Source organism: Electrophorus electricus, chromosome 17, assembly GCF_013358815.1.
Source record: "Electrophorus electricus isolate fEleEle1 chromosome 17, fEleEle1.pri, whole genome shotgun sequence".
In the NCBI taxonomy this organism is placed as follows: Eukaryota; Metazoa; Chordata; class Actinopteri; order Gymnotiformes; family Gymnotidae; genus Electrophorus; species Electrophorus electricus.
In genome coordinates this window covers 11283992-11311965 of record NC_049551.1, presented here as the reverse complement: position 1 = coordinate 11311965, position 27974 = coordinate 11283992, and the positions used below count along the sequence as shown (strand labels likewise).

The window sequence follows — 27974 nt, the reverse complement described above, 5'->3', positions numbered from 1 at the left end:
CAGTGGGCTGCCTCCAGTTTAAAAGTCTGCCTAGCAGGTAATATCTAAAAGAGTCAAAAACCCATTTCACAGCCAAACACTCCTTCTCAATTGTGGAGTACTGAGTCTTTGGAGGGCAGAGTTTCTGACTGATTAATCCCACCGGTCTCCGTCTGTCCCCATCCTCCTGAACAGCACAACCCCCAGTCCACACCTGAGGCATCTGTTTGCAGGATAAAAGGCTTTGTAAAATCAGGACTCCGTAACACTGTGTCCTCACACAGTGCCCCTTTCAGTTCTTCAAATGACCTACCACACTCCTCCATCCACCGCACACAGTCCCCGGTTCTGACTCTGTCCAAGTTTGACCCATACCAAATGCTTAGAGCAGATGATATGATTGAAACACTGGGCAGGGCCAGGTATATCACCACGACTGATCTGAGCAAGGATTACTGGCAGGTTCCTTTAGCATGAGAATCAAACAAACTGTTTTGAGAACACCATATGGCATGTTCCAGTTTACAGCGATGCCGTTTGGCCTCTAGGGAGCACCAGCTCATAGGTGATGGGCCCCACCCTTCTGGTGATTTCATAAGGCCCATATGCCATTTTGCTAGCAGCTTGCTCTCACTAGTAGACAGAAGCAACAGCACATGTCCTTACTGGAAATCAACATGTCCACAGTCCACCAACTCCAAAAACCTTCCTCCTCTTGAATGTTCCCTCAGAAGCTTATATAGAAAAAAACAACAGGAAATTAGGTGACATTACTTCCTGTCTTTGAGTGGGGAAAATTGCCATAAAAGTCTCCATCAACACAGGGTCCAGTTTCTTTTACCTGCAAAACAACATGGAAGTCTTTCTACAAAAGCAATCACCTGTAAATTCCCTTTTCTCTTAACCTACTCTTGTTTTACCTACTAAGTTAAAATATGCCAACTTTTCTGGCCAGATAAACATTAAACTTAAACTCTAGTAACATATTAAAGAACAATATTTAATCTCACATGCTTACAATAAGTTTCTTTTTCCCTGCAGGTCCTCACTACATAGCACTTTTTCCATGCATGTTATTCACATCGATAAAATTTGATGAAACAATTCCTGTGTGTTAATTTATATGCATACATATATAAATATATATACATAAACAGCATATGTGCATCAGAGTCCATATGAACAGTGTGGTGAAGGGTAGCTCCATCACAGATCCACAGTCATGATTCTGTATTGTAACTGAAGGTATACTTTGGTTGGCTCATTGATGACGAGACCTTTTACTCTTTTGGTCACTCTTTCGTGCGTGTTTGCAGTCTGGAGGCTAGTGCTGTTAACCTTTGTTTAGTATACTCTAGAGCCTCAACTATGGGCCTTCAGTGTATGTCTGTGGGCAGGCTGCTTCTTTGGTCTTTATGCACTTCTGGACCTCTGTCCATCTGCTGACATCCTTCTGAGTTGGCTTTTTATCTCTTTGGAGTTCTGGTTTGTCAACCCCAGGCCCCAGGTTGGTACCTCAGGCCAAAACTGGTAGCAAGCGGACATCTACTGACTGACTTTCAGGTGGTGTTGAAGCAAGACAGGTCTTGGGGATGCTTTGAGATGAGGATTCTTTAGAAACGGGGACGTTCTCGATAAGACAATTTATCTGTAGTTCTTTAATGGGTAATCAATGATGTTTATTTTTGAAAAAGGACCTGCATTCTGAGGTGTCAAGGAAATGCATGTCAGTTCTATTCCTCCTGTCATTCATTGTCTAGAAGAAAATATGCATGTTCCTTAATGACTAAAAATACAACACTGGTGACTTAAAACTCTTTCCGGGATTGGTCTCAATTTCCCCCACGTTAAAATAAATGAAATGTTATAGTAAAATCACAAACAGTAAAACAAAATGCCATTTTAAAGTTTATTTTATTACTGCCAACCAGGGAAACCAACAGCTGTGATGTGTGATATATCTTAACCTTGATGTAATACTGTATGGAAAATATTCCTACTTTCCTTAACTCGGTCCCTCTGGTCCCACTCTCTGCCTAGCCTGTGTCTGGTTGATCCTCCTCAGGCCCTGGGGCATTTTTCTCAGAATGAGTGACACTGGGAGTCAGATGCTGAGAACCACGCACACTTTACTGAGAGATACATGAGAATATATAGATGGCAAAGCATATGAGTAAGCAGAAATATGTAAATGACAGCAGGTGCAACATGTTCAGACGTGACATGATATGCAGAGTCTAGAATGAGACAGTAACTCCAGACCATCTGACACAGTTTTGCACCTATCTAAAAGTAAACAGCATAAGACAGCATGACATGAGACTGAGAGAGAATTATTTACAGAAAGGGGAGTTGCATTGTAGAGTTCTAACAAATATACTATGTAAAACTACTAAGATTAGATAGGAAAATGGGCCATGTCAAAAAGCACAGAAATAAGTGAACATGAAATAAGTGAACATGCATTATTCAAAAATGAAATTGATAAATGTTCATAATTACTGAAACAAGTGCATTAGAATGAGATCAATACTGGTGACACAGTCATGAAGTTAATACAAGACACACAAAACAATCATTTCATATAATGTAGTGCGACGATCCATATGAGAAACAAACAAGTTTGGTCACTCGTAAATCAACAAGATTTTGCCGTTCAGCTGTTTATAGACTGCAAACTACCTACAAAGACAGAGGCATTGGGTTTGGAGTGGCATGGAAAAATCTTGACCGGGCACTTGGAGATGGCGACACACACGAACATACAAGTCCCCAGTAAGGCTTTACTTGCTGACTATTGGTAAAAGCTCCCCCTTTGCTTTCATGGCTTTGATCTTGGCCTTAATGTTATCATCCATGGCCTGCCGGCAGCGGATGGCATAATGGGCGAGCGTCTCCTCTTTCTCGTCCCAAGGGGGGAGGGCGTGAAACACCTCCGGGGCGGCCAGGCTGAGTTCGGCAATGGCCGCTGTGCGGGAAATGGTGTTACGGTCCACACCGACACGGTCAAAGGCCACTTTCATGGAGACACTCCGACGGAATTCCTGCAGGGCTGTCATGTATCGTGCAATCACCCCGACAACATTTTTCACTACAAAGGAGAGAATGGAATCACTAGGACTTCAAGCATGTTGCTTACAGTTTCTGCAAGCTTCTCACTTCATAGTGCAATGGTATTTACATGCAAACTCAGTACTGGAACTGAATTTAGAAAGAAAATTCTAATTCAATGGCATGTGGAACACACCTATACATGCTTGGAATTAAATATATTTTTTGTAATTTCAGTGTAACACAAAAAACTGGTCAACCATTGACCTTTTACCGCATTTCATATACATTTTTACCCAATATTTTGCATGAGCATGAAAGTGGCAGGTTGTATTATGAAACTAAATCTATATGCAATGTCATATATAAATTTCTTTAGTGTGGCTTACTCATGCTGCTACCACAGCCACTAAGCCAAAACTTACTTCTGACACGGGTGTTCTCCCCATCCCTACTTCTCTTGGAGGAAATCTTGATGGTCCTCTGTCGCTCTAGTGGGTGCAGCTCCACATCCTCAAAGGAGTCAAAGAGCGCCGTTGACTCAAAAGGAGCCCCCTCTTCAGGGAATGAACCAATTAGCTGATGGGAGCTCCCTGCCTCCATCTGACTGGAAGGATGACCTCGTCTCTTTTCTGTAACAGACCCACTGCAGTGATTGAGCCTGACTCAAGCCCAGCATTCAGACCCAGAATGATCAAACCCTTTCTCTTCAAGATCATCTTCCAAATCTCATCTACAACTAACACCTGACAAGGTTGGAGCAGAAATGGGCTGTAGCAAAGTACAGGGCAGGGTGGAAAGATGGCCCAGACGAACTGGTGGTTAATTAAACCTGGTCACACTTGTGAGTCGTTAACTTATATACCGTCAGACAGAGACAGAGCACACACACACACACACACACACACACACACACACAGCTGCAGGAAGGCAGGAAGGCTGCAGGAAGGTGTCCTACATGCCATCCGTGGAAACTTGAAGTAGGGACTCTCTAAAAGCAAGAATTAAATTCATTATATTCTCTACATGGAGGATTAACAGCTCCCCGACCAGAGCCGGGCTGTGGGGATGTATTGCATTGGTGGCAGGACTGGAGATACGGTGCAGGAGAACCAGCAGGTAATGTAAGGTTGCAACTGTGGGCCATTAACAATAGCCTGCTTATATGCTGTCTTAAAAGCAAATTAAAATGCTGTTTTGAATTAGTGCGTGGCTGTTTTCTTTTTTTGGTGGTGTGTGAAAAATAAAAACTGGCTCTGGCTCATAACCCTGCTTCTTGTGTCCATACCTCAATCTCAGCATTGTAGACGTGTAACAGTTAGATGTCATTTCTTCACCAGTAGAGCTACCTTCACCTTAGAGCTACCTTTCACCTGTAGAGCTAACTTCCTGTTGTTCATGTTTTTAGAAAACCTTAATTGAATGAGATTAGATTTGTAGAAGTAAAAACCCAAGCAAAGTATAAATCAGAGAAGGGTGTGGGTGACCAGCAAGTCACATCTACCCAGAGAAACCGAATCCTGGCTTTCAAAAAAACATATCATTACACAAGATAGATTTCGCTGGGTTTTTTGCAGGTTTTAACCTTGAATGGCTTCACAATGTGGTAATAAATTACACACAATCAAGAAACTGCATTATTTTTAAATACGCATAAAAAGGTCTCTTTGATGTTTCAAATAGAAGATAAAACCCTTTTTTTTTCTCCAGAGTTGAGTCATGATGAACTCTAGCATTCAGTTTATTCATACTACAACTAATGGTCCCTTTTAAGAACGTTCTTCTCATCACTAATATTGCCTTACCTGGCCGCAGCTGGTCTTGGAGAAACTCACAGATGAGCTCAGCCTTTTTGGTGAGTTCCTGCTGAAGGAGCTCCTTGTCCTGCTTCAGACTGCTGATGGTCTCCCCCAAGAGAACACTCTTACTGCGCTCTGCCTGCAGCAGAGCCTTCAGCCGCTCCACCTCATACACAACAGGGGGCGCTGCAGCGGAGACAAACCCCAAACAGCTTTACTTCACTCACATCACCAGGATGAGAAATCTGAACGTAGGACGTCTTGCGATCTCCCAAAGAGTACAGACGCTTACACTATTAACATTCAAATATGGTGCACCAAACGCTGCCACTGTTTGAATACATACGAAATTAAACATTACTATAACAAATCCAAATGTGTGGTTAATTACAGACCACGAATTGGTCCTTCATCACTAAATAGATCACAGGAGCATAGTATTAGACTTAAAAAAATGAATGACACCTGATATACCTGCTGTGTAGTTCCTATGTGCAAGAATTTAAAGGAGGTAGCTAAACCTTCTGTTCCACCTAGGTTAGCAAGGATGAAGTATGCTTATCAAGCTAAGGCTACGTTCACATTAGCAACCAGAAGTGATCTAAATCAGAGTTTTGGCTTAATGTGAGACAGATCTGGGTTTTTTGTTGTTTTTTTTATGGCTGTATGGATGTACAAATCCAAACTTTTCAAATCACATTTGAGTCACTTTTGTATGAGGTCGTTGACTAGATTCGTGGCCATGCGACTTGAATGAGAACGATCAGACCGCAATTCATGTGGCTTTTGGCATATATCCAAGTGCTCAGCAGCACCGGCAGAACAAGAAATGGAGGAGGGCAACAGCCGTGACAACAGCAGTAAACAGCAAATGCCAGCTGTCTGGCCTTTTCACCTTCGCGACCTGATCGTGTAGCGTTACAACGAACTGTTTCGAACTGTTTGCCGTCTTCAAGAAATGCAAAACGCGATGCATAATGGCATGCGCTAATAGCATGTCTATTTTGATGGTTTTAATACCATGAATCGTCTCATAAACATAACATTTTTGTTGTTGTTGTTGCACCATTTCATGCGACCAATACTAAACATAAACATGAGACATCATAACATGCATTCCAGTTTTTACAGGCAAATCTGAAAGGTCATCACAAGGTCAATGGAAAACCGTTTCCTAAGTACCATGGATATTTTTTTAAAGTCAGGTTTTGTTACATGCATTCTTGGAACAAATCCACAGGGCAGCGTGCAAAGTTTTAAAAATGGAAGAAAAAATGTCAAAGTGTATACTTTATCAACCTTCCAATTAATGGAAAAAAACTGGTAGGTTTTTAAGATGACTTGTCTGTATTGTTGAAAAATAGAGATTTTATCCAGTTTTAAACCAGAGGTATTCAAGTCTATTTATAAATATATTTTTTCCTTGTTAAAGTAGAACTGAGACTTTAATACAGTGGTATTCATATCTCAGTCCTAAGGTCCAGGTCCTAGAGGCTAAAGTAGAACTGAGACTTTGATGCAGTTCAGATCCTCCAGCTTTTCCACCCTTTATCTAGGACTCAGGTGTGATTAATGTAACTGTTTGGCCACTTTATCATTTAACAAACTACAAGGGAATACAAAATACAGGACTGGATTTGAATACCACTGCTTTAAAGCAAATGCAAAAAGCAAAATACACAAATAAATAAATTAATTAATTAATTAAAAAAAATAAAACAATCATTTTAAAAAACCCACAAACAACCCCCCCAAACAAAACAAAAACAAACCCTTTATAATGTCTATATTTATTACAAAATTGTTACAAAAACCAGCAGACACATTAAATATCAAAATCAAATATTTACACATCAAAAATACAAAAATGTTTCACATCTTGTAATACTGGATTAACAGCTTAATGTATACCATAATCATGAGACCAAATGTGAATTACAGCCACAGGTGTATTTGTCTAACCCAAGCAAAGACTGTATGGATTGTTTGGACAGGGATGAACAATACAGAGCAGACCCGTTTCGAATCTGATCTGGCTATGGAGTACACACCAAAAGAGAATGCACCAAAGGTTAGTTTTTATAGGTATATGTAAAAATAAATCAATAAATAAATATGAAAAAGGAAAACGGTTCAATTAAAAAGTTCTTCCATCTACTCAGCCATTTAAAATCCAAGTGAAGATGCTGGAGGATGGAAAACTGCATAACTAACTGCAGGTATAAAGGGCCGAGACTCTGGCGTGCCTGGACTGTGCTACAACCTGAATGAGTGCTTGATAAAAAACTGGCCTGATGCCCTCTTATGCAAACTGCAGACTAACACAGCTACAATATGTTTGTCTTTTTGATCAGGGGAGCCAGGAGAAAAGACAAGTAGAGTTACGTTTAACTTTGTGAATGTCATGGGTCTCGACAGGTAGATTCTGGGTGTAAAGAGCAGTAAACAGGAGTGTGATCTAAATAGTGACCAATAACATTTAGTTCTTTATTTGGATCACGTACATTTGCATGAAATAATGAAGACACTGACAGTTACATATAGAGACTGAACAAATTATTGAGGGACTTTTAAAGATTTATCAGATATACGAAGGCCCTGACTTTTGTGGACTGTGGAAAAGATATGTCTCCTGTGATAACTTTCTCCTCTGACCAGTTCTCAGCCTGCACTTGTTAATACAGGCTTTCTTCAGCTTGGCTGGTTCCACTGGAGTCCATCCATCCAAACTAGAACAACGTAGGACATAAGCTGCACAAAACAAAAACACACACCAATTACAATTCATTTTAAAACACCGCTCAGGTTAACCAAATAATATTAAAGCACAAAAATGCTAAATCCTTGACCATAGATTGAAAATTGTTTACACATAAGACGCATACACATTACTCCATCGACTGTTCTTCTGTCAAGGATTTTTTTCCCTGCAGGCACTTTGCCTCTTTTCCCAAAAGCCACAGCCCCAACAAGATCTTCCTCACTGAAGAAGTGCTCGAATAGGAGGTGGAAGAGTCTCATGCTGTCCTGTCGTGACTCCCGATGCATGCAGGCCAGTTTGTAAGGGGGAAGGAATAGGCCCGAGCCAGGGAACAGCTCCTGCTCCTGCTCGCCAAACTTGGGTGGGCTGGGCTCTCCAAACCTGGCTGGGCTGGGCTCTCCAAACCTGGCTGGGCTGGGCTCTCCAAACCTGGCTGGGCTGGGCTCAGGTGCCCAAGTCCTTTCGTGAAACTCAAGTATCCGGGAAATCACTGCTTGCAGATTTCGTAATGTTACTGGATCTGCACATAAAAATAAGGTACACCCAATGTATAAATCTTTAATCGGACAGTTGATGGGGGGGGGGGGGGGGGGGGGGGGGGGGGGGACGACAAGTGTACAAATGAAAATGTCATAGGCTTCTGCTGAAAATGTTTGCTGCTTTTAGATAAACACTGATCTCAAATTTAGCACTGTACTTTAGGCATAACATCACTGAATCTTACCTACGCTTGTGATGAACTCTTCAAGCTGTTTTCTTTCATCAAAATTCCTGTCAGCAAGTGGACAAAGTTCTGATGTAGAAGGCCAGAAGTGTTCCTCTGAATTCAAGGACACTGAAGCTAGACAGCCTGTTAACACACCCAGTGAGAAAGCTTAACACCAGTTCACCATCCACAACGTGCTGAGAGCTCTAGAAATAAATAATACATTTTCAGTGAAAGTACATTTTTATTTTAACAATTGTAGGCAACAAGCAGTTAGCACGAGATGAGTTTCTGCAGCTCTGTATTAATTGGTGCCCAATGGAAACCAATGCAACTGTGATAGTGTACCCACTGACAGAAGACTACGACAAACTAAAGAGACGTTACCTGCACTTCAGTAAACCCACTGAAACTTTAGAAGGGGGTTGTGTAACAACTGAAATAGCTGTAATTGGTTATACAAAGTTTACTCTAAATTAAACTTCTCACTAAAACGTCTCGCTCAAATGTATACAATTATGAAGTTCCATGGTAGATAATAAAAGAATTCAAATACAGCAAGCTCAGAAGAGTAACGTCTGACACAAATACATAACCATGGTACATTTAGTCTGCCTCATTTTCATGAGTACCTGCAAATCTGATTGGGTCATACGTTATCCACAATTTATTGAAAATTTGCTGAATATTCTGCATTTATTCTCAAACTTCTAGCAAACCCATATTATCTGTGTGAATTATTAGTGACTTGCATTACACAACAGTGAGACTGCTCTCTCTGTAAAAGTAGAAAGTGTCCAGAATACACTCACCTTTGATAATTTCTTGATTTGGCGTTATAATTGGCATTGTCCATTTTTCATCTTGACCGAAATTTCAAATATCCACAGAGCGTCTTGAGAAAACATACTGATCCTTTATTTGAGTGGTAGAGAGCAGCAGGGACCGAGTTAGCCTAAACCTTTTTTGGTCCCTTTTTAAATTAACCAATTGCTGGGTTTTCAGATTAAAAGCCCTTTCTTTCTAGGGAACATGATTTCAAATTAGCCATAAAGTTAAATCAGCCCATCACATCTTCCAACACCAGGCTTACTCTAAGAGTGGACCAATTAAAAGCATATTTCTATTGTCTGGAAACTGTCATTCAAGGGCTTCCTGAAATATTTTAAAAGTTTAAAACATCAGTATTTTTTTTACTGAAAAATATAAAAGAATGTTTTCAAAGTGGACCACGAGTTGTTTAATGGAACATGAAAACAGCTTTCAGCTTGCAAATGTTTTGCATGTAACTCCCAAATATTGGACTATCAAATAAAAACAAAAACAAACAAACGAGATGTTTACTTGTGCAACTGGTTCATAACATATTACAAGCACATACATCAGTGGAAATGTTCTTACATTTTTTCATGTGATGCTGCAACATATCAGGCCTTTTAAGGTTTTTACTAACTGCCGTATTGTATAGCATAGGAGGAACATGTAGCGTATTGCTTTGTGTAGCACCAGGGCTGTACTCTCTTCTCATAAATATAATTAGAGAAATAATACATCAGAACAAAGATTTCTGCAATGTGCGCAGGTGTATTTACAGAAACAGAGTTAGCATTTGTAAAAATTAGCATTTTGAACAGCTCATATTTTGTGTTCAAAGCCATCAGTAATTTCATAGCCATGTCTCAAGTTTTGACCAGGCTTATTGATTAAAAGGTCAAAGAGACAGACATACCAAGTGTGCACACATACCATGTGTCTTCTAATGTCCACACACTTAACATATATCCAAACACCCAAATATGTATACTTAGCATTTTATTGAAATGTTTTATCAAATTAAAGAAAGATTATGTAATCATTTATTGTATTATTTGTTTTAGCAATGTATAGATCATTATACAAATAGATTTAACTTACATAAAGCAGCTATGGACACAGGTTCACCCATAGTGCCAGACCCTCCACCTCCCCAAGTAATGACCCTGCAGCATCACACTTGTTGGATGGTTCTTTCACTACCCTCCAGCCTAGTTACATGACCTCTTCCAACAAGTTCAGTGAGTTGTCTACATTTGCCAGTGTCAGACCCATCATCATCTGTTTTGTTCTCCACTTTCTTGCAGTCTGCACTTCATTTTTTGGTGGATTAGGGTTTTTCCACCTCATTTTTGGGTTGGGTTAGGGTTTTTCCACTTCATTTTTATTGGATATAATAAACACTGTTCCTTTGAGAACCACCTTGCACTACTCCTGTGTCTGACAGACACCAAAAGGTATTTTGGATGTTTCAATTCAGTATGTAAAGACCAAGGGAATATATTATAAAGTGCTATAAATATTGTGCGTGCACGTTATACATTCAACATTAAACAACAATAATGTATGTGCTACATTAAACATTCAGCAAATTTTCAATAAAATTATCACAATAACCAAACCATCCTAAAGGTGCAAATGATACTGTAAGGCCTATGGCTCAGACTGAAACAAAGTGAGAAAGCTGGAATACAAAGAGTGAGGGAAGGGCATGAGCTTCCTCACTGTGGAAAGTAAAGTTTGCATGAGCTTTTCACAGCATAAGGATGACCCATTTTACATCTGAAGGGGAGAAATAGTCAGTCATTCAATCACTAGACTTTGGAAGGGTGTTCATAGCACACTGTGTGTCCAGAAGAGCTAGGCTGACCTAATTAGAAAGATGAGCTTCCCTGTTTTTTCCCACCTTGGCATTTGCCCATTGATGACTACAAAATATTCTGCATATTCTTTTTTCTATATTAATCTTGTTTGCATTTTTAAAACTGGTTTCATTTAACTGAAAATATTTTATAGCTATATGTAAAAAATAAATAAATAAATAAATAGTCTCTCTTTAAACAAGGGCTCAGACAATGATTGGTGCTGTCAAAACCCGTTTTCTCTTTAGATGATTATGAGATTTGCGACCATTTAAAACCTTTTCTAAACAAGAGGGGAATTGTGATGACTATCATCCAACCAAATACATGGGCTTAAAATATGCACATGAATCTTAACGAATCAAGTGATGTCTAGACAGCAAACTCTTATCCCAGTCATCAAAGATGCTTAGCCACTCTGTGTTTGTTCTGTACCAGCTCATCATCCACCTAGAGCATGTAATCAAGAACTACAGTGTTACCTGTCATGTGGATAAGGTGCACTGGCAGCTGGAACACAACCAAAACCTGCCTGGAGCAAAATCAAATCAAAACCGGCTATCCTAGGACTGGCCTGTGAACTTGTGGTGTAGAATATGAAAAATCTTTACCTGTGCCGTGCCCTTTAGCTTCTGCACTGAGCGCCTGTGCTGCTAGGATATCCATCTCAGGGTTAGCTGCAACTGGCACATCTCCAAAGGACAGTCCAAAGTCCCCATTAGGAAGGCCTTCAACCAGGTCACTCCGTCCAGGTCGATTCTGACCGGCTGTTGGATTCAAGTTCATGTGTGTTTTGCTCTGTGAACTACCAACAGGTGCACGTGGAGGTTTGGACACAGATGGAGAGGGGTTGTCGTGTGGCGATGAGGAGACCCCTACCGAATCTCCATCCACTGAGGAAGGCTTGTGGATGGCTGACAGTCTGGATGAGGGTCGTGTCTGGGAGTTTGGTTTGGGGGACTGGGATGCCACACTGCATGACTGAGCAAGTTCCATGTCACCAGGATTCTGGGGGTTAGCTACAGTGTAATAGTCTTCAGCTCTCTCCTGCTTGATTTTCTTTGCTTCCGGGTCACTGCAGTTTTCCAGCTCTGGGCCCTTGGTCCCCCTCTTCCTGTGCATCATCCTGGGCTCAGACTCACCCTCTTCATCTGTGGCAGACGACTCACAAACGATGTCAAACAGGTGGCTGTTGTACTCATCCGTGTTGTCGTCCATCTCAGATGGCTCACTGCAGTTGGAGAAGTCGCAGGAGTCCCGGGTCTGGCCAGGGTCACCCTTGGTCTTGGCTGAGCTGCCCAAGAACCTCTCTGTCGAGCTGGCCTGCATGACCGCTGCTCCCTGGATCAGAGCGTCAGAACTGATGACTCTACTGCCTTGGCAACAAGGTCGCTCCTTATGGGCTGTTTTACAGGTAGATGTTAAGGGCCAGTGGTAGGCGTGACCTGCGCTACAACCCCAGAGAGCAGTGAGGCTGCCGTGGGCGCCTTCTGTTAGCAAGTGTTTCAGGCTGGGGATCAACGTGCAGATAGTTCCATGGCTGTGTGCCCATTTTACTAGTTTAGCTAAACTGTCGGCCGAAGTGTGCAAACACTCCTCCATGTTGAGTGTACTCCCTGAGAAGGTTCAGAATCATGTTAAACCTCAATTATCATCAAAATGAATCATTAATTATAATAATCAGTAAATGCATACTTAATGTTTCATTGACGATAATTTCAATTAGTTTTGTATACTACTTCATTAGCTAATGATCAATCATTTAATAACTGATCCGACTAGGAAAAGGCTGGCTAAGACCTGGCTAACAAACATAGGCTTGAACAAGCAATGACATCAGCTAGGTTAACGTTACTAGCTGTCTAAATGTTATAGGACTATTTGACGACGCTACTAAAATAGTTAGCCATAATTCCCAAACCTGCATGTCTGTCTTCGGTAGACAGGCTAGCATGCTAATAAATAACACAACCTGTGAAAACATAACTGTCAAGGAAGCGAAACTTTATCGCTAGCCAAAGACACGAACATGTAGATAGCTACGCTAGCTAACTTAAGGACTACACAGGTGGGACGTTTAGCATATAGCTAGCTAGCTACGCAAAAACACATCTGTAACGCGTTTGCTAACTTGTAGATAATAAAATACTTATCTATATACCTTCATTCGCTACAGGGACATTGGGTTATGTGCATATAAATAACGTTAGCTAACTAAACGATAGCTAGGTGGCTAGCAAGGCAGCTAATATTAAATAGTTATTGAGCTAGACATAAAACCCTAGCTAGCTTAGTGCCAATATAAAACAAAGACCTCTGTTGTTAGAGGTAAAATAAAATAATTACCTTCACACGCGAGAATGTTAGCTTACATATAGAGACTTGTTACGTTTTCTACAATGTCAAGCACTACCAAGTAAGTAGTCCTTTGTGTTGGTTTACACACTTTCCTTGTAAAGGACAGCTGTTTCTCCAAAATAAAATGGAATCGTTTTATCCCCTTTTTATGTGGGGACTTTTAAAGAACCCATTACTTCCCGTCATGTCCTCTTACGTAATGCATAACCGCACGTCATGTCCTCTTATGTATCGCTGTGTATTCTTTTTTAAATGAAGTTCATTTCACACAGAGTCTCTTATTATACAGAATAATAATGATCCTCATGTAAACCAGAAAAAACGTGACCAGCGAGTTTACCAGTCCCGTTTCAGCACTCGCTCAACCTTTGCTCAACCTGTGCCCAACCAGTGCCCTATTTTTACCGGGTGACTTCTGCGAACTGAATTCGATCAATCGAATCTCATCATTGAAATGAGCTAAATGGGCCTATAGCTTTTTGAACATCTGAAGATTAAATGATTGAATCTGAATGTGTGAACACCGAAAAGGAATATAGCTAGATGTTTGATTTTTTGGGGACTCTAAAATTGACTTTAAAAATATAATAAGAAAATCTTAACACGTTGATAGTGGGATCACAATGGTATTTAAATTTATAGCAGAGCATAAAATATAAAAAAGATTCTCTAAGGGAGTCTTGGCTATCTATATAAAAACTTTATTGTCTCTCTTCCCTTTCAGTGGGTGTAAATATCTTTTTCCTCACATTCGGGCCTTCTGCCAGAGGACTGAGAGTTTGAGAGCAGTGCCGTATTTTTTGCTGTTCCTAGAATTTCGCCTTTTTTTGGGACTGAAATGAATGTTACTCCTGCTGAAGCCACTTCTCCAGCTTGCGGGCACTTATCTGTTATCCTTCAAAAGCCTTTATTTTGTCTTTCTTTCTTCCTTTTTGTGACTCCATATATAATCCATCCTGGCCAAAAAATGTTTTATTAAAGAGAGACGTCAAATAACATACATAGATTGTTCATTTGAATAGGTATAGTAACAATAACTGGGATACAGCATTCATGTCACTAGATACAGAAAAGGCATTTGACAAAGTAAATTCGAGCTTTCTATTTGCTACTTAAAAAAAAAAAAATCCAGCTGTAGACAAACATCATACAACTCTAGTCACCACCAATGGCATAACATCACTACTAATTGCAAAATATTATTGGAGAAATAAGAAACCTAGAATTTAAATAGCCAGATTACAGAAACACAAATCTAAAAGAGGACAGAAGCACCTATTTTTATATGTACTAAGAAACTCACCAAACAGATTCACCATATGCAATATATCGATTCTTGGTTAGGAATAGAACAGAATATCAGGCAGATACAATATCTGATCTGTCATTCCTTGGTATGGGACTGATGGACATTTGCACTTGCTGCACAAGAAACAGAATAGATTTTAAATTATCTCTAGGCATTCTGGACAGCTCCCTACTGTCTCTCTGGAAAGCAGCCACTGAGCACATATCATCTTGTTTTAAGAGTACCGGCAGTAAGCCCCTCTCTGTGCACAAGGGTGACTGATCCTCAGTTAACCATCCACCATGACACACAACCTTTATTTGTGCCGCTGGCCATCGCCAGATAATACAAGTATTGCACAATTGGTAAATATTTTATCAGAATGTGCAGCACTAGAAAACTTAAAGGTATCAGTTAAACATCAAATGAAAGCCTTTGAGCTGTATTGGCATCCATTCATTAAAATAAAAATTAAAAAATTCAAAAATAGTGAGTCCTTGTGAATATTGCCTGTGTATAAGTCATAAAACATACATTTTTCTGACACACACCATTTATACCCAAATTCCTTGATATAATCTCATATATGATACAATTTATAACCCATGTATTTTAACTAGGCATGGTTTGTGTGTTTGACTCGTGGTGTGTGGGTTTATCAGTGTGCCTGTCTTGTCTTTGTTGTTTTTCATTGTTTTCTCTCTCCTCTCTCCTCCACCACTCTCTGTGGTTCCTCTCATTTGGACATGGGGGTGTCCAGCCTTGACTAAACCTTGTTCCTGTGTGTGATCTTTGCCACTTTGTTATCTCTCAGTGTATGTTTTACTTGCCACCATATATCTAAAATTCTTTCAACTGTCATAACCTCTGGCATTAGTATCACACTCTATCCCATATATAATGAGTACCATTTAATAACATTAATGAGTGTTCTGAGCATCAACCTCAAAACCTTTTTTGCAGTCCACTCTCTTGTGTCATGACTGACACATCCAGCTATATAAATATGTTATTACTGTCCAGCACTGTTCAAACGAAGCACAGAATATCAAATACAATTACATTTTAAGGACAGAACCATTTTTTCCATTTTTCACATTTCATGTTTACCTTTAGTTTAAATGGATGGACTATTTATCCCTCCACTTTCACACATCTACACTATTGAAAGGGCGTCTTGCTCAGGTAAACCAGAGGATATTTACCAGCTTAGTATTATTGAGGAATGCATAAAAGACGTCAGACACTGGTTGTTGAGGAACTTTCTCTCACTTAATCTTGACAAAACAGAGGTCCTTCTATTAGGCTCAGATACAGCTAGGTCCTCATGCTCTTATTCCCCTATGAACCTCAATAGTCTCCTAATCACATCTTCTCTAACAGTTAAAGATCTTGGAGCTATTATGGATCCCAGACTCTCATTCGAAGCTCATGTAAATAATATTTCTAGGTCCACCTTTCTCCACCTTAGGAACATTTCAAATATTAGGAACATACTCTCCTCACATGATGCAGAAAAGTTCATGCATTTATTACTTCAAGACTGGACTACTGTAATGCCTTACTATCTGGCTCCAGCTAGTCCCAGCTAGTTCAAAATGCAGCATCCAGAGTTCTTACTTGAACTAGAAAGTTTGATCACATCACTCTTATCTTTGCTACTTTACATTGGCTCCCCGTAAAATGTCGTATTGATTATAAAATACTTCTAATAACCTACAAAGCACTAAATGGTCTTGCCCCACAGTATCTTAGAGGACTCCTAGGGCATTACAATCCACCACCTCTGTTTAGATCAAAAGATGCAGGGTCTTTACTAGTATCAAGAATATCTACCACAGGGCGCAGAGCCTTTTCCTATAAAGCTCCCACACTATGGAATATTCTTCCTGTAAATGTTTGAGATTCAGACTCAATATTTATGGCTAGGCTGAAAACCTATCTATACAATCAGGCATTTTATTAAGTACTTTCCATCCTAGGCTAAGGTGTAGATCTGGGGGTCCATGGGCATCGAGAGTTATGGTAAACTGGAATGTTATGGTGCTGTCACTTCACCTCTGTTTTGTCAATCAAGTTTGTTGACTGAGGATGGCGGAGTGCTGATGTTCCAGGGTGCCCTCATGCCCGTGTTTCCTTCTGGCTCTTTCCTTTTAGCTGTGCTGCCATAGCTAGATCTGCTGGAGTCCATCATTGCACATTGTAGTTCCCTAATTTACACACCCTCGTAACTGGACATGCATAATCTAATCTCTGTTTCTGCTGAGGTATCCCTACCCTTGATGTTGTGATGCTACTTTGCCTCATCCCGTCTCAGCTGTCATGGATACTCCCATCACCCCCTGATGTCCCTTCCTGTAGCCCACCACACCACCACCCTAGCCTACTACTTCTCCGTTGCCCTTAATGGATGTTCTCTTTTGGGATGGGTCTCTGACACACCTCGGGACAAGACTAGGACCTCTTGAAAGTTGGACTATTATTATTATTATTATTATTATTATTATTTGCGTTTATATAGCGCCTTTCTCAAACTCAAGGATGCCTTTTTCTTGCCACTGTCGCCCTTGGCTTGCTCACAGGGGGCTTGGACATGGACATTTGTAAAGCTGCTTTATGACAACATCTGTTGTAAAAAGCGTTACAGCAGTAAATTTGATTTGATTTCATTTGACTGATAGCTCAAGGATTAACTCCTGGTAAGTATGATACTTTTTAGAATTGTAGAAAAAAAGACGTAGTCACAATATCATTGAATAAGTAATTCGTAAAGATTTAATAATTTTGATGAGTTGGTCAGAGCACTGTTACGCTGTTAGCGTGTATGATGGAGGTGGATGTATCAAGTATGTGTTCTTATATTTTTGTTTGTTTGTTGGCTTATGCCCAACATAATGTGCTGCTCATATAGAACAGTCAGGAAAATGTGTAGCACTGATGGCTGGTGCTACATGGCCACAGAGCACCTTCTGTTAGGATGGCCACAGGCCATACAGGAGGTGCTGGATCTCGCACATTGCACACTGTTTCCAGGCATCATTATGGGTGAATTGCCATCTAAAACATCAATGAGAAAAGAGAGCACCAGCGGTCATTTTTGATCCTCTGTCTTATGACAATCTCTCAGGTATTTTAGTCTGAGCTCCGTCGCAAACATCTTTTTGATGTAGAAGCTTTAGAATGTAGTTTCATTGCTGTGGAACATAGTGCCGTCAGTCTCAATAGTCCCTTTTTGTTCTCTGTACCTGTGAAGGCCACTCTTCAGACACTGCAGGGCTGGTGGTTTCCATGACAGTGTCATAGTTGTGTGTGAGAGTGTCTGAACTTATGTAGTCATTCAGATAAGATGGAAAGGAACACTTTAGAGTCCAGATTATTCCTTCCATATATTGTTCAGAAGGACAAGGTGTGTTGAAATATGCGATTGATTTAATGTTTTTGGGGGGATTTTTGTATATGAAGTAGTAGTGCAATCGGGTATTACAATGTAATGGTAATTTTTAGATTCACGATTTGTGACGTTCAGAAAACAAAGTGATATGTTGAGAGTATGACAAAGCTGGCAGTTCTTTGGTGTTATGTTGAAAACTATTCCTTTGAAAAGTAGTTTCATAATACCATTGTACATTCAAAAAATAAAAGATTATGTCTTTGTATACAAAATTGTTATTATTTCCCTATACTTTATTGATATTATTTTGGTTTATTTTTCCTTTTTTGTTTATACTATATATATATACTATAGTATATGACATGTAAAAATGATTATATCCCTTTGCTTAGGCTGAATGTGCCGTTTCCATGGAATACTGCTTGACTTTTTCTGGTGTCAGTCTGAATATGCCTGATACATTAAACCATATACTACCATATACATCCATATACTACTTGCTATGGCATTAAACCACAAAATAAAATAAAGATTTTGACATTCGTTTAGCCTTTTGATGTTTTTTCAGTCGTAAGACTTCTCACTGCATAATAGCTCTGATACGTGCCTTTGTTTTCCGACGGAGGCTGCGTTTACAGTTCTACGGAGGTGTTTAATGCAGGATTGGTGCATTTCTTTCTACCTTTTATCTAGGCTTTCTTCTTACATCCTGCCACTAATTCAGATCTGATGTGAAGCACCTGGAGGCCAAACGCCTACTACCATGGTTGCATGGCAATCTGGTTTTGTCCCTTTTTATAAGAAGCTGCCATGAATATGGTGCTGTATGTCGGTTGATAATGGTCATATGAATGAGTTGCTTGCACATTTAAAGATATTGTACTCATTTGCAGTGATGTCCATCAAGAGCTTGTAGCAGGATTGGCACAACTTACACAAATAGCGTAAAGATAGCAATTACTGTTACTATACGCCACAAGCATGTAAACGTAATGGTGAGCGGTAAGGATGCGGACGCATGTGCGGAGATTTATTAGGGGCAAATCCAGAGTCACTTTACCAATATGGAGAGTTTGAGAATACATGATAGACTAAACAAAAGCACACGAAGGCGAATAGGGGATGCAGGCTATACAGAGAAGCTTGGAAACACGAGCAACTAGGAATAACATACAAGGTTCTATTCACATATACGGAGGCTACGATTACCAGAGGCTAGACATACATTCAGCGGCTTAAATGAACCTATTTACAATGAACAGTCAAGACACAGGGAACAAGAAAGGGTTTAAATACATGAATGAATAAACAATAATCAAGACACAGACAGCGAAAACTAAAACAAGGAGCAGGAATGGAGAAAGTAAACAGCAACATGAGACAGGGTCGCTAGAAGGGACCAACCATGACAGTGAACTTCAGTTGTGACTGGATTTAGTGAACGATAGTGTAGATGTTTGACATCTCTTAACAGTTCAGATCTAATCATTGTTAATAATTAACAAGTGCTAACCAATTGTTTTAACTGCTTTAAGTTCTTAGTCTTCTGGACTACTTTGCTTTTAAGGACAATGCTCACCATGCTGGTATGGACACTACTAAGCTCCATTTGCAGCTATTTGGATGTACCCGCACCAAAATTAAAGGTGTTAAAATTTCTTCTTTATCACTTTGCACTTAATGTGAAAAGCTAGTTGCTTTCTGAAGTATTGCTGAAGGTTTTAAATACTAAGAAATATACTATGCTTCTCTGTTGTTTAATGCATCTTATCACAAGTAGTGCAAGCCTTGTAATTAGTAATGGGGTATTACATTCCAGTAACTGAATCAAATAGATTCATAAGAAGTCAGTTTGTGTGTTTGTACATGACCATACCATTCAAGTAAGACAAATGAGAAGCCTGTGAGATGTGTACTGAAAGCTGATTGGTCGATGACATCCGCCATTTTGGAGATATAATATCCAAGTTATAGTCTTGTTCCATACATGCATATATTGTACCAAGTTTCACATGAATTGGACAATCTGGGATTGTGACAGTTACTTGCCTGTTATAGCGCCCCCTAGTAAAGCAGGTGTACCATACGCGCATGGGGTACATGTCTCTAAAGTTGTCATTGCATTGAAGCGTTCACTGGAGCTGTTTATGTGCAGTTTTTGCAGTGGACTCTCCACCTCTTGAATTGATTGGTATGTAGAAATCTCCAGATTTTTTTCGATAATTGCTAAACTTCAGACTCTTGTGAATACCTGTATACCAGATTTGTATAGGTTTGGTGAAAATCCTGTATAGGTTTTTAAATTTGTATAGGTTTGGTGAAAATCCTTAAAAATTCGCGCTCAAAAAAAGTGTTATTTTGTACATTAAGCAAATTATCTCAAAATCTAAGTGGGCAGAGTTTATGGGTTCTTGAGGCTTTTTGTAGACTGGAAGACTAGTAATGACTGGGAAAAAAATAATTTTGTCTTTATGACATACGGTGTAAGATTTATGGACTGAAATGTGTTTGAGTGCACTGTAGCGCCACCTGTGGTCCAATCTGTAGTCCAAACTGACATCTTGGACCTGAGTAGTGGTAGGGACTACTACCTATTGACCAATCCTGTAGGATTTATGGTTTAGTCTGCGTGACGCATTTAAAGGCAGAAAAAGACTAATTCCAATAGGGTTCCTGCACCTTTGGTGCTTGGACACCTAATAATGATTTAAATTTGATTAAGATCCCAAATATGTTCATTAGTTTAATACATCTAGTGCACTTGGAAACATCATCAGTGATGTTACTTGGGGTCACTGGGTATTTCAGGTTTGAAGGGAGTGATCACTGAATGATCAGTCTCCAGGTTGTGCCCTAGTAGCATACACCTCTTTGGTCCACAGCTACGGATGGACTTTGTCTGTTGGACTTCCTTTGATGGCCTTCCTCTTGTGTGTGCCTGGTGATGCCCAGGAGACTGTAAATCTTACAGCCACTGAGTTGCACAGTCTCTGCAGACCACCTTTATTGGCACACACCATCTTCTCCACCCCTTTCTGCAGGACCTTTTCATGCAAACTTTTTACATTAAAAGACAAATACGCTTTATTTAGACTTGCATTTATTTATTTATGAAGGCATTCAAAAATAACCACACTAGCACTTTATATGATTGCTTTTATTTTATAGAATGTGGAAAAACACTTCATATCCACTACCAAAATCAATTTGTGGAAAAACTGTATAACACTATGTGATGCTAACAAATATATTCATTCTAACCTAAAGACATAAACATGAAACATAAAGGCCGATCATTTGTGCGTAAAATGATGTATGGTATTACATTATATAGTAATGTTACCAAGCAGGATTAGTTTCTAAGACTCACACAGTTAGTTACAACATAGCTGTCCAGCTTCTTGAGGTAATTAGTATTCCACTTACACCTTTCTGTGGGTTTTTTCCTTGTTTCTCTTAGCCCTTTCTGTTAATATGTGGTTTCCCTACATTGCATAAAATCGTTTTCTTTGTTTCTATGTGTTTATTTTCATCTTCCCCTATACTTACTCGATATTCTTCACCTTCACTTAGTGGGTTAAAACCACTAATGGACGTGGGTTTGTCCGTCCATTCTTGGCAGCAGAGATAAATGGTTTTTACGTTTGAACGTAATTTCAAATTTAATGTAGTCCTTATAAGGCACTAATTGTTTTAGCTACTTTAAATTAGTAAAACAACAGGCTGTAGTTAGTTAGTGAAAGAACATTTATTAAAACATCCATACTTGATAAAGTAATTTGTTTTCAAAATGGATCACACTACGTCCTTGAATCCACAGCCTCATGTGACGTCTGTAGCTAGACCCTTCTTGATGATTTAATAAACGTAAATTTAAAAAAATCTAATTTTAATAAACGTAATGGTGCATACTGTTTAAAGCACTACAGCATCTCTGGTTACAACTTGGACTTGTTCATCAAGGCCATTAGCTTCTCCAGTTTGATGGCCAGGGACAGATCTCCTTCGATCTTCAACTTCCCAGACATATAGGCCATGGTGGGCATTAGATTCCCTGGTGACATTTCCAACATCAGTGGTCATGTTATTGCTTCAATTATCCATTACTTTGTAACAATTTGCATTTATTTATCCTATGAAAACATTTAAACCTACCATTCATTAATCTGGTTTTCAGGAGGACATACTCAGTATATTGTTTAAGGTTCCTAGAATCAATTGCAGTTTTTGCTCATTTCTGCCAGGCTTGGACAGAAATTCAGTCTCATGACCCTACCAAGTGCTTGGTAGACCTTTATATGGCCTGTAGCTGAGCAGACTCCTCTGCCTTCCTAACTATTTTAGTGATAGCCATCAGGATGTAAAGACAGTTAAGCTTAAGTACAATAAATGTAATAATCCATATAGAACGGCTTTCATTTGCATGACAATATGAGAACTGGCAAACAGCAGTTCCTCTTGCTATCTCTCACCTGTGAACATCTTGACAAAGTTGTCACTGTCCATGCTCATGACCACATCAGCGTTGTTCGGGGGTTCACCACTGCCTGCGCTGCCACCCTCGTTCTTCAGGTCGACATACCACACTCCTGGATCCTTCCCTGGAAACACCCCGCACGGCACAGGTTTCAGCTTCAGTTGGTGGCATTAGACAGGGACTGAATGAGGGAGGTGAAGGATATGGGCAGCTGAGATGCACCTGACAGCTCGAACTTGTAGACTCCCTGCGTGCTTTTGACCAGCTCGGTGGTGATGCGTCTCTTGAACACATTAAATATGTCGGCGATGCGTACACTGACAGCTGCTTCATCAACAGCCTTGAAAGCAGGAGTAGCACCTGTACAGTCAAAATAAACAAACAAACAAAAGCCATGAATAAAGTAAAATAAAAGGCAATCCAAATCACCCAAACACCACTCAAAATACACCACTCAAAATTTAAATGACAAAATACCTAATTTCCTTCACACCTTAAATAAGGTTTACAATGTTTTATTCATGCCAAAAATAAGCATAAGGAATATCAGTTACTGACCTTGATCCTCCATCAGCTTCTGAACCTTCTGTGGTTCTTCATCCAGAAAGAAGTCCGGAAGCAAAGGATGACCTGAACGTGGAAAATACCACTGTAAACTTAAATGACCCACGGTACCCTTTGTTTCCTGTTGTTGTTAACTTTTAAAACAACTCAGACAAAACAAACAATGGAAAAGAACACTTAGTTTTGATGCTATCTGAAAATTTTACACATCTTTCTACATTTAAAAGGTGAACCATTTTAAATTCTTTAGCAAAAATGACAAAGTAAAGGTATCGGTTCAAATTTTAAAACAACTTACCTGGCTTGACTGCATATACATCAAAGTCTTTAATGCCTTCCTTCCTGAGAATGTCCTCATCAATGACAAACTGTCCTGTATAGCTGACGGGTTTGCTAAGTACAGCATAAGCAGCATCTGCCATTATTTCAACTTTCCGGCACTGTTTTGCTATTCCTGGCCCACCGAGCATATCCATAGCCGCCGTCTGAATAGCTTTAGCAAACAGGCAAGAAGAGCAGATTCAGAGCAGTGTCACAGGGTATGGAACTATGAACATTGGAAAAACTAAAAACAATTGAACACCACCACCACCACCAATCAAAACTCACCTGTCTTGGGCCATAAGGCGTTAACAGCAACGGATCCCTGGAATTCTTCAGCCATTCCAAGGACACACATAGACATGCCATATTTTGCCATTGTGTATGCTGTGCACACAGGAACCAAATTTAAATACAGAGCTCATACTGTAATGGCCAATCCAATAGAATGGTTTCAGATATCCATTTTCTTACCTGTGTGATTCTTAAACCAGACAGGATTAAGGTTAAGTGGTGGACTGAGGTTGAGGATGTGTGGATTTTTACTCTTCAGTAGGTGTGGGATACAAAGCTTGGACCTAATTCATGATAAGAATAACAATTAGAAAGTATTTGGTGGAAACAAATACAACCTGAATTTATTTATTTTTAAAAATCATCATATAACAGTGAAAGACATTAAACACCAAATTCTTTAACACACTAAATATTTCACCATTTTGTGTTAAAAACAGAGGGGAAAGCGTGTACTGTAGGTTGCATTTATAAAGCATTCTACAATGTACACATTAACATTCTGCTGTCTGGATCCGAACATTGCACATAATGCTTTTTAACGTAACTAGAAGTTTTCCAGGGGTACTCTAGCAGAATGGTGAACTAGGAAGACGCAATGATTGTGAACAATACAAATTTAAAAAGACAGCAAAAAATTTATAAAATGTATGCACACAACAAAAATACATTTTATTTTGACTCACGTCATATATGTTCCTCTGAGATTGATACCCAACATAAGATCCACTTTCTTCATGGGTGTTTCTAGGGTCCCCGTCAGGTTGATTGCACTAGCATTATTCACCAAGATGTCGATCCCTGTGGTTACCAAGATGCAAGTCACAATACACAAGTCACAAGACACCTGGCCCTTAGTTCCCCATTTTGCATACCGACACCATCCTTGTCCGACTAGACTTGTCTCACTCACCTCCAAATTTATGCACCGCGTTTTCTACGGCAACATTGACCTGCTTTTCATCCCGAACATCAACGATGCACGGTAAGGCCTTTCCGCCCGCCGCTTCGACTGCCAGATACAAGGCGTTCTCTTGTTAAAACTTGTATAATTAAAAATGTCAAAATTGAGTAAACCAAAAAATCCACTATGCAAATGTTGAACCAGCCGTTTGTTTGTTTTTTGAGTATGGTTTGGGTGGACACTATAGTCCAATAATATAATTTAAAATGGAAAGAGCGGAGCTACTCACGTCTGGGAAAAAAACGTCAGACAATGACACAAGTTTAGCAACGATGTGGCAGCAGAACGGATGTTTAAATGTGACAACTTAAGATTTATTTGTTTACTTAAGTAAAATAAATGACATACGTATAATAAATGGCTACTAGTTTAGTAAGAAAACTCTTTAAAACGCGCCGTAGCCACCTAGCTGTGTTTGCCCTTTGTAAGCATGCTAATTAGCTAGTGAGCTACCTAACTGACGGCAGCTAAATTTAGGTGAATATTTATAATCGAGGTAGAATACCAACGTCTAAATCACGTCACAGCTTACAATGACGTATGCTGGCATAGCAATGCGTCATCATTTCCTTTTAGCACGAAACAAAGTGACATCTTAACGTTTTGTGTAAGCTGCCAACCCCTACTATGACGATCAGTAGCATCCGTTATAGTATTGGTGTGTAGTAGGCAATCGGGATGCACCGATAATCTCAGAACCAAGTCAACACAAATTCCTCATCGTGCAATTCTTTCGAGACTTACTTTCTTCAGCGGCTGTGTAGATAGTGCCAGGCAGTTTGGGGTGCGCTTCGGCGGTTTTGGCCGCTATGACCACATTGGCACCGTCCCTGGCAGCTTTGAGAGCGATGGCTTTACCGATGCCTCTACTTGCACCCGTTATGAACAGGGTGCGTCCGGACAGCTTTCTGAAGGCATACAGGTGGATAAAAGCACACAACGAGCGATACTCTAGGCAAGATAAAACTTGATGAAATAACTCAGACAGGAGTTGTAAAGTTGAATTATATTCATATTAAAATATATTTTCAAGATGGGAGAACAGGACAGTATCACCGGAGAGCATTAAAATCGCAGGTAGCATTAAAAATTAAAAGTATTAAAAAGCCTCGGTGCAGCTGCGCTGTTTATTTAGGTATGTTATATGTAACAGGTTCATTTAAACTTATATTTGTCTTATGAATTTCACCAAAACAATTCCTTTCAATATTTCTATAATTTTACATCTGTATCCTACCTGTGTGTATTATACAGTTTGCGTGTGTGTTAGTTAGTTAAACCAACGTGGCCTAATTAAAACGCTGATATAAAATGTGCAGACCAGTAATTATAAATTCTGAAGGACATTTAAATTATTTTATTTGCACGTCTCGAAAGTATTTAGTTTTTAATAGGTATGCTTTACATTTTTAGCTGCTTTATAAAGCATTATATATATATATATATATATATATATATATATATATATATATATATATATATATATATATATATATATATAAATAAAAGTTGTTGTTTTTTTTCCTCCTTCAAGCTCGGGCCCAATATGCACCATCTAACTGGGAAAACTAGCATGCTGGCAATACAGTCAAGGGGAGATCAGATGACTAACTAAATAGTAGTATTCTAGCTGCAGTCAAGAAGGAATCGCGACTTGCTGCATTAAACATGTACTTGCAAGAACTTGCTTTGGGTAAGATGCTCTTTAGCTGCTTACTAACACTTGGCAGAAGACTGGATCCTCGATGGTCCTTCTGTGAGGATGACCTCAGAGGGGACATTTCCAGAAATCACATAGGAAGTTATTTGCGTGGTCAGCCTACTTTCAACACCCCCCACGTTTCGACACACACACACATTGATCCGCCCACTAAGCTTTCGACACACCGGCTACTCTGTGCAGAGACCCACATCTCCACGCTGGCTACAGCGACAGGCTTTGTTCTTCCTAAAGTGGAGCCGAGTTAATACTATGAGCTAACGGAGGAAGGTCGAAAGTAAAATCGGAGCGACGAATTAGAATTACTCTATCCCTTCCCAAAACAAAACCCATTAACATGTACACAACAGATATAGTGTAGAGCAGAAAACAATACATTAGACCAAGTTGTAATCACACTTTTAAAACTTTTAGAAAATATTTACGGGGCGGAGTTTGACCCCTCCGTATAATAAATCATTGGCTCGCGTGTTCCCACATACACAAACCGCATAATATACACAGTAGACGTAAGATTACTCAAATATCGAAATGAATGGTTTTGGTGGAATTCATAAGACAAATATTTATTAGCTTATATTAAACTATTACGTATACTCTCATATATTGCGAAACTAGTTGTAAACAGGTAGGTTGGCAATCATGGTGCGTTAGGAAGGCTTCATGAATGGCGTGTTTCTCCTTGCATGCATTTTTAATGCTAGCTAAGCTAGTTGGCTAGTTTGGTTTAGCTTTGATTGAATAACTTAAGAAAAGCTCGAGGTGAATTGATATTCCGTGATGTATGCGAAATACCTGAGTCGTTTAACACATACTAACCAACTAACAGCTTATAAGCATTACATTCTAATGTTAGCGAGATAGCTAAACAAATTTGCATTCAGGAATTCACGAATAGCTATGCTAACTAGCTAGTTAGCCACCTAAAACCAGCTCACCCCGTGTTTTGCAGCATTGTCCACTATAGTTATTTTTCACTCTACCCTCCGATGTTCACACGACGCTGACGCTGGTTACTTCTCCGCCGCTTCCGGTTCGTTCGGTTACTTATTCGCCAGCTGGTTTTCGTTCCTTATTCATGAAGGGAGTGTTCACGATTGACATTTACTGCGCACTTTATGTTTTACAGAAACTGATGAACTAAATAAAGATGTGATCATAAATTTGTTATAAATTCATGCTGATATTGTGAATGTAAACATTTGAGTGAAATCTAATTAAAATATTTTGTAAGATATATCAATATCAATTAATTAATCATAAGCGTATAATATCATTTCTATATGCACATTGTTTTAGGCTACATTTCTACTATAAGCAAAAATATTTTTAGTCTGGCTCTTGGTGATTTTATACGTCAAAACTAACAGAGAACATGATACATTCAGGGATTAAATTAATCGGAAGAAGAAGGTTTGAGAGTTTAAATAACCACAGGCCAGACACAGGATATTTTCAAGAGGGAACAAGTCTCTTTGTATGAGGAGAATTTGATTTTAGTCTGGCCCATGGTGATCTACATCACAACTGCCAACATGATACAATCTGCACTCAGGTAAAGGAATACAAAGGGGAAATTTCAGATGTGTTGTGTATTACTTACACTTACTGTTATCGTTATGTACC

General features: G+C 39.4%; 2 protein-coding genes across 5 annotated transcripts; both read right to left on the bottom strand.

Annotated features, from left to right (window-relative positions):
- Positions 1 to 2088: 2088 nt before the first annotated feature.
- On the bottom strand, positions 2089 to 12583 carry LOC113576066 (uncharacterized protein KIAA1958). 4 transcript variants are annotated; one of them, XM_027007973.2, is made up of 4 exons: positions 11583 to 12583; positions 4836 to 5015; positions 3456 to 3662; positions 2089 to 3070 (listed from the first exon to the last, which is right to left on the bottom strand). In XM_027007973.2, exons 1-4 carry the CDS (start codon positions 12571 to 12573, stop codon positions 2763 to 2765), a joined length of 1686 nt encoding a protein of 561 aa, XP_026863774.2. In that variant the 5' UTR covers positions 12574 to 12583; the 3' UTR covers positions 2089 to 2762. The 4 variants fall into 4 exon arrangements, with proteins under 4 accessions (XP_026863774.2, XP_026863781.2, XP_026863788.2 ...); XM_027007980.2 differs by lacking the exons at positions 2089 to 3070; positions 3456 to 3662; positions 4836 to 5015 and adding exons at positions 6633 to 7580; positions 7715 to 8110; positions 8315 to 8440; XM_027007987.2 differs by lacking the exons at positions 2089 to 3070; positions 3456 to 3662; positions 4836 to 5015 and adding exons at positions 6633 to 7580; positions 7814 to 8110; positions 8315 to 8440.
- An 8564-nt stretch (positions 12584 to 21147) lies between these two features.
- hsdl2 (hydroxysteroid dehydrogenase like 2) lies at positions 21148 to 27376 on the bottom strand. The gene is made up of 11 exons (XM_027008621.2): positions 27287 to 27376; positions 25373 to 25536; positions 24578 to 24676; positions 24351 to 24465; positions 23845 to 23948; positions 23659 to 23757; positions 23348 to 23542; positions 23044 to 23115; positions 22708 to 22845; positions 22481 to 22609; positions 21148 to 22062 (listed from the first exon to the last, which is right to left on the bottom strand). Exons 1-11 carry the CDS (start codon positions 27301 to 27303, stop codon positions 21947 to 21949), a joined length of 1248 nt encoding a protein of 415 aa, XP_026864422.2. The 5' UTR covers positions 27304 to 27376; the 3' UTR covers positions 21148 to 21946.
- Positions 27377 to 27974: the final 598 nt, after the last annotated feature.

Excerpts from the sequence above, each read along its gene's own strand:
- LOC113576066 (XM_027007973.2), bottom strand. The coding sequence starts at position 12,573 with ATGGAGGAGTGTTTGCACACTTCGGCCGACAGTTTAGCTAAACTAGTA. Across the intron at positions 5,016-11,582 it reads AGCTAAAGGGCACGGCACAG|CGCCCCCTGTTGTGTATGAG; the intron begins GTAAAGATTTTT and ends TCTCCGCTGCAG. Across the intron at positions 3,071-3,455 it reads GGAGAACACCCGTGTCAGAA|TGAAAAATGTTGTCGGGGTG; the intron begins GTAAGTTTTGGC and ends TCTCCTTTGTAG.
- hsdl2 (XM_027008621.2), bottom strand. Across the intron at positions 24,677-25,372 it reads CTACACAGCCGCTGAAGAAA|TCGAAGCGGCGGGCGGAAAG; the intron begins GTAAGTCTCGAA and ends TGTATCTGGCAG. Across the intron at positions 23,949-24,350 it reads CTCAGAGGAACATATATGAC|GTCCAAGCTTTGTATCCCAC; the intron begins GTGAGTCAAAAT and ends ATCATGAATTAG.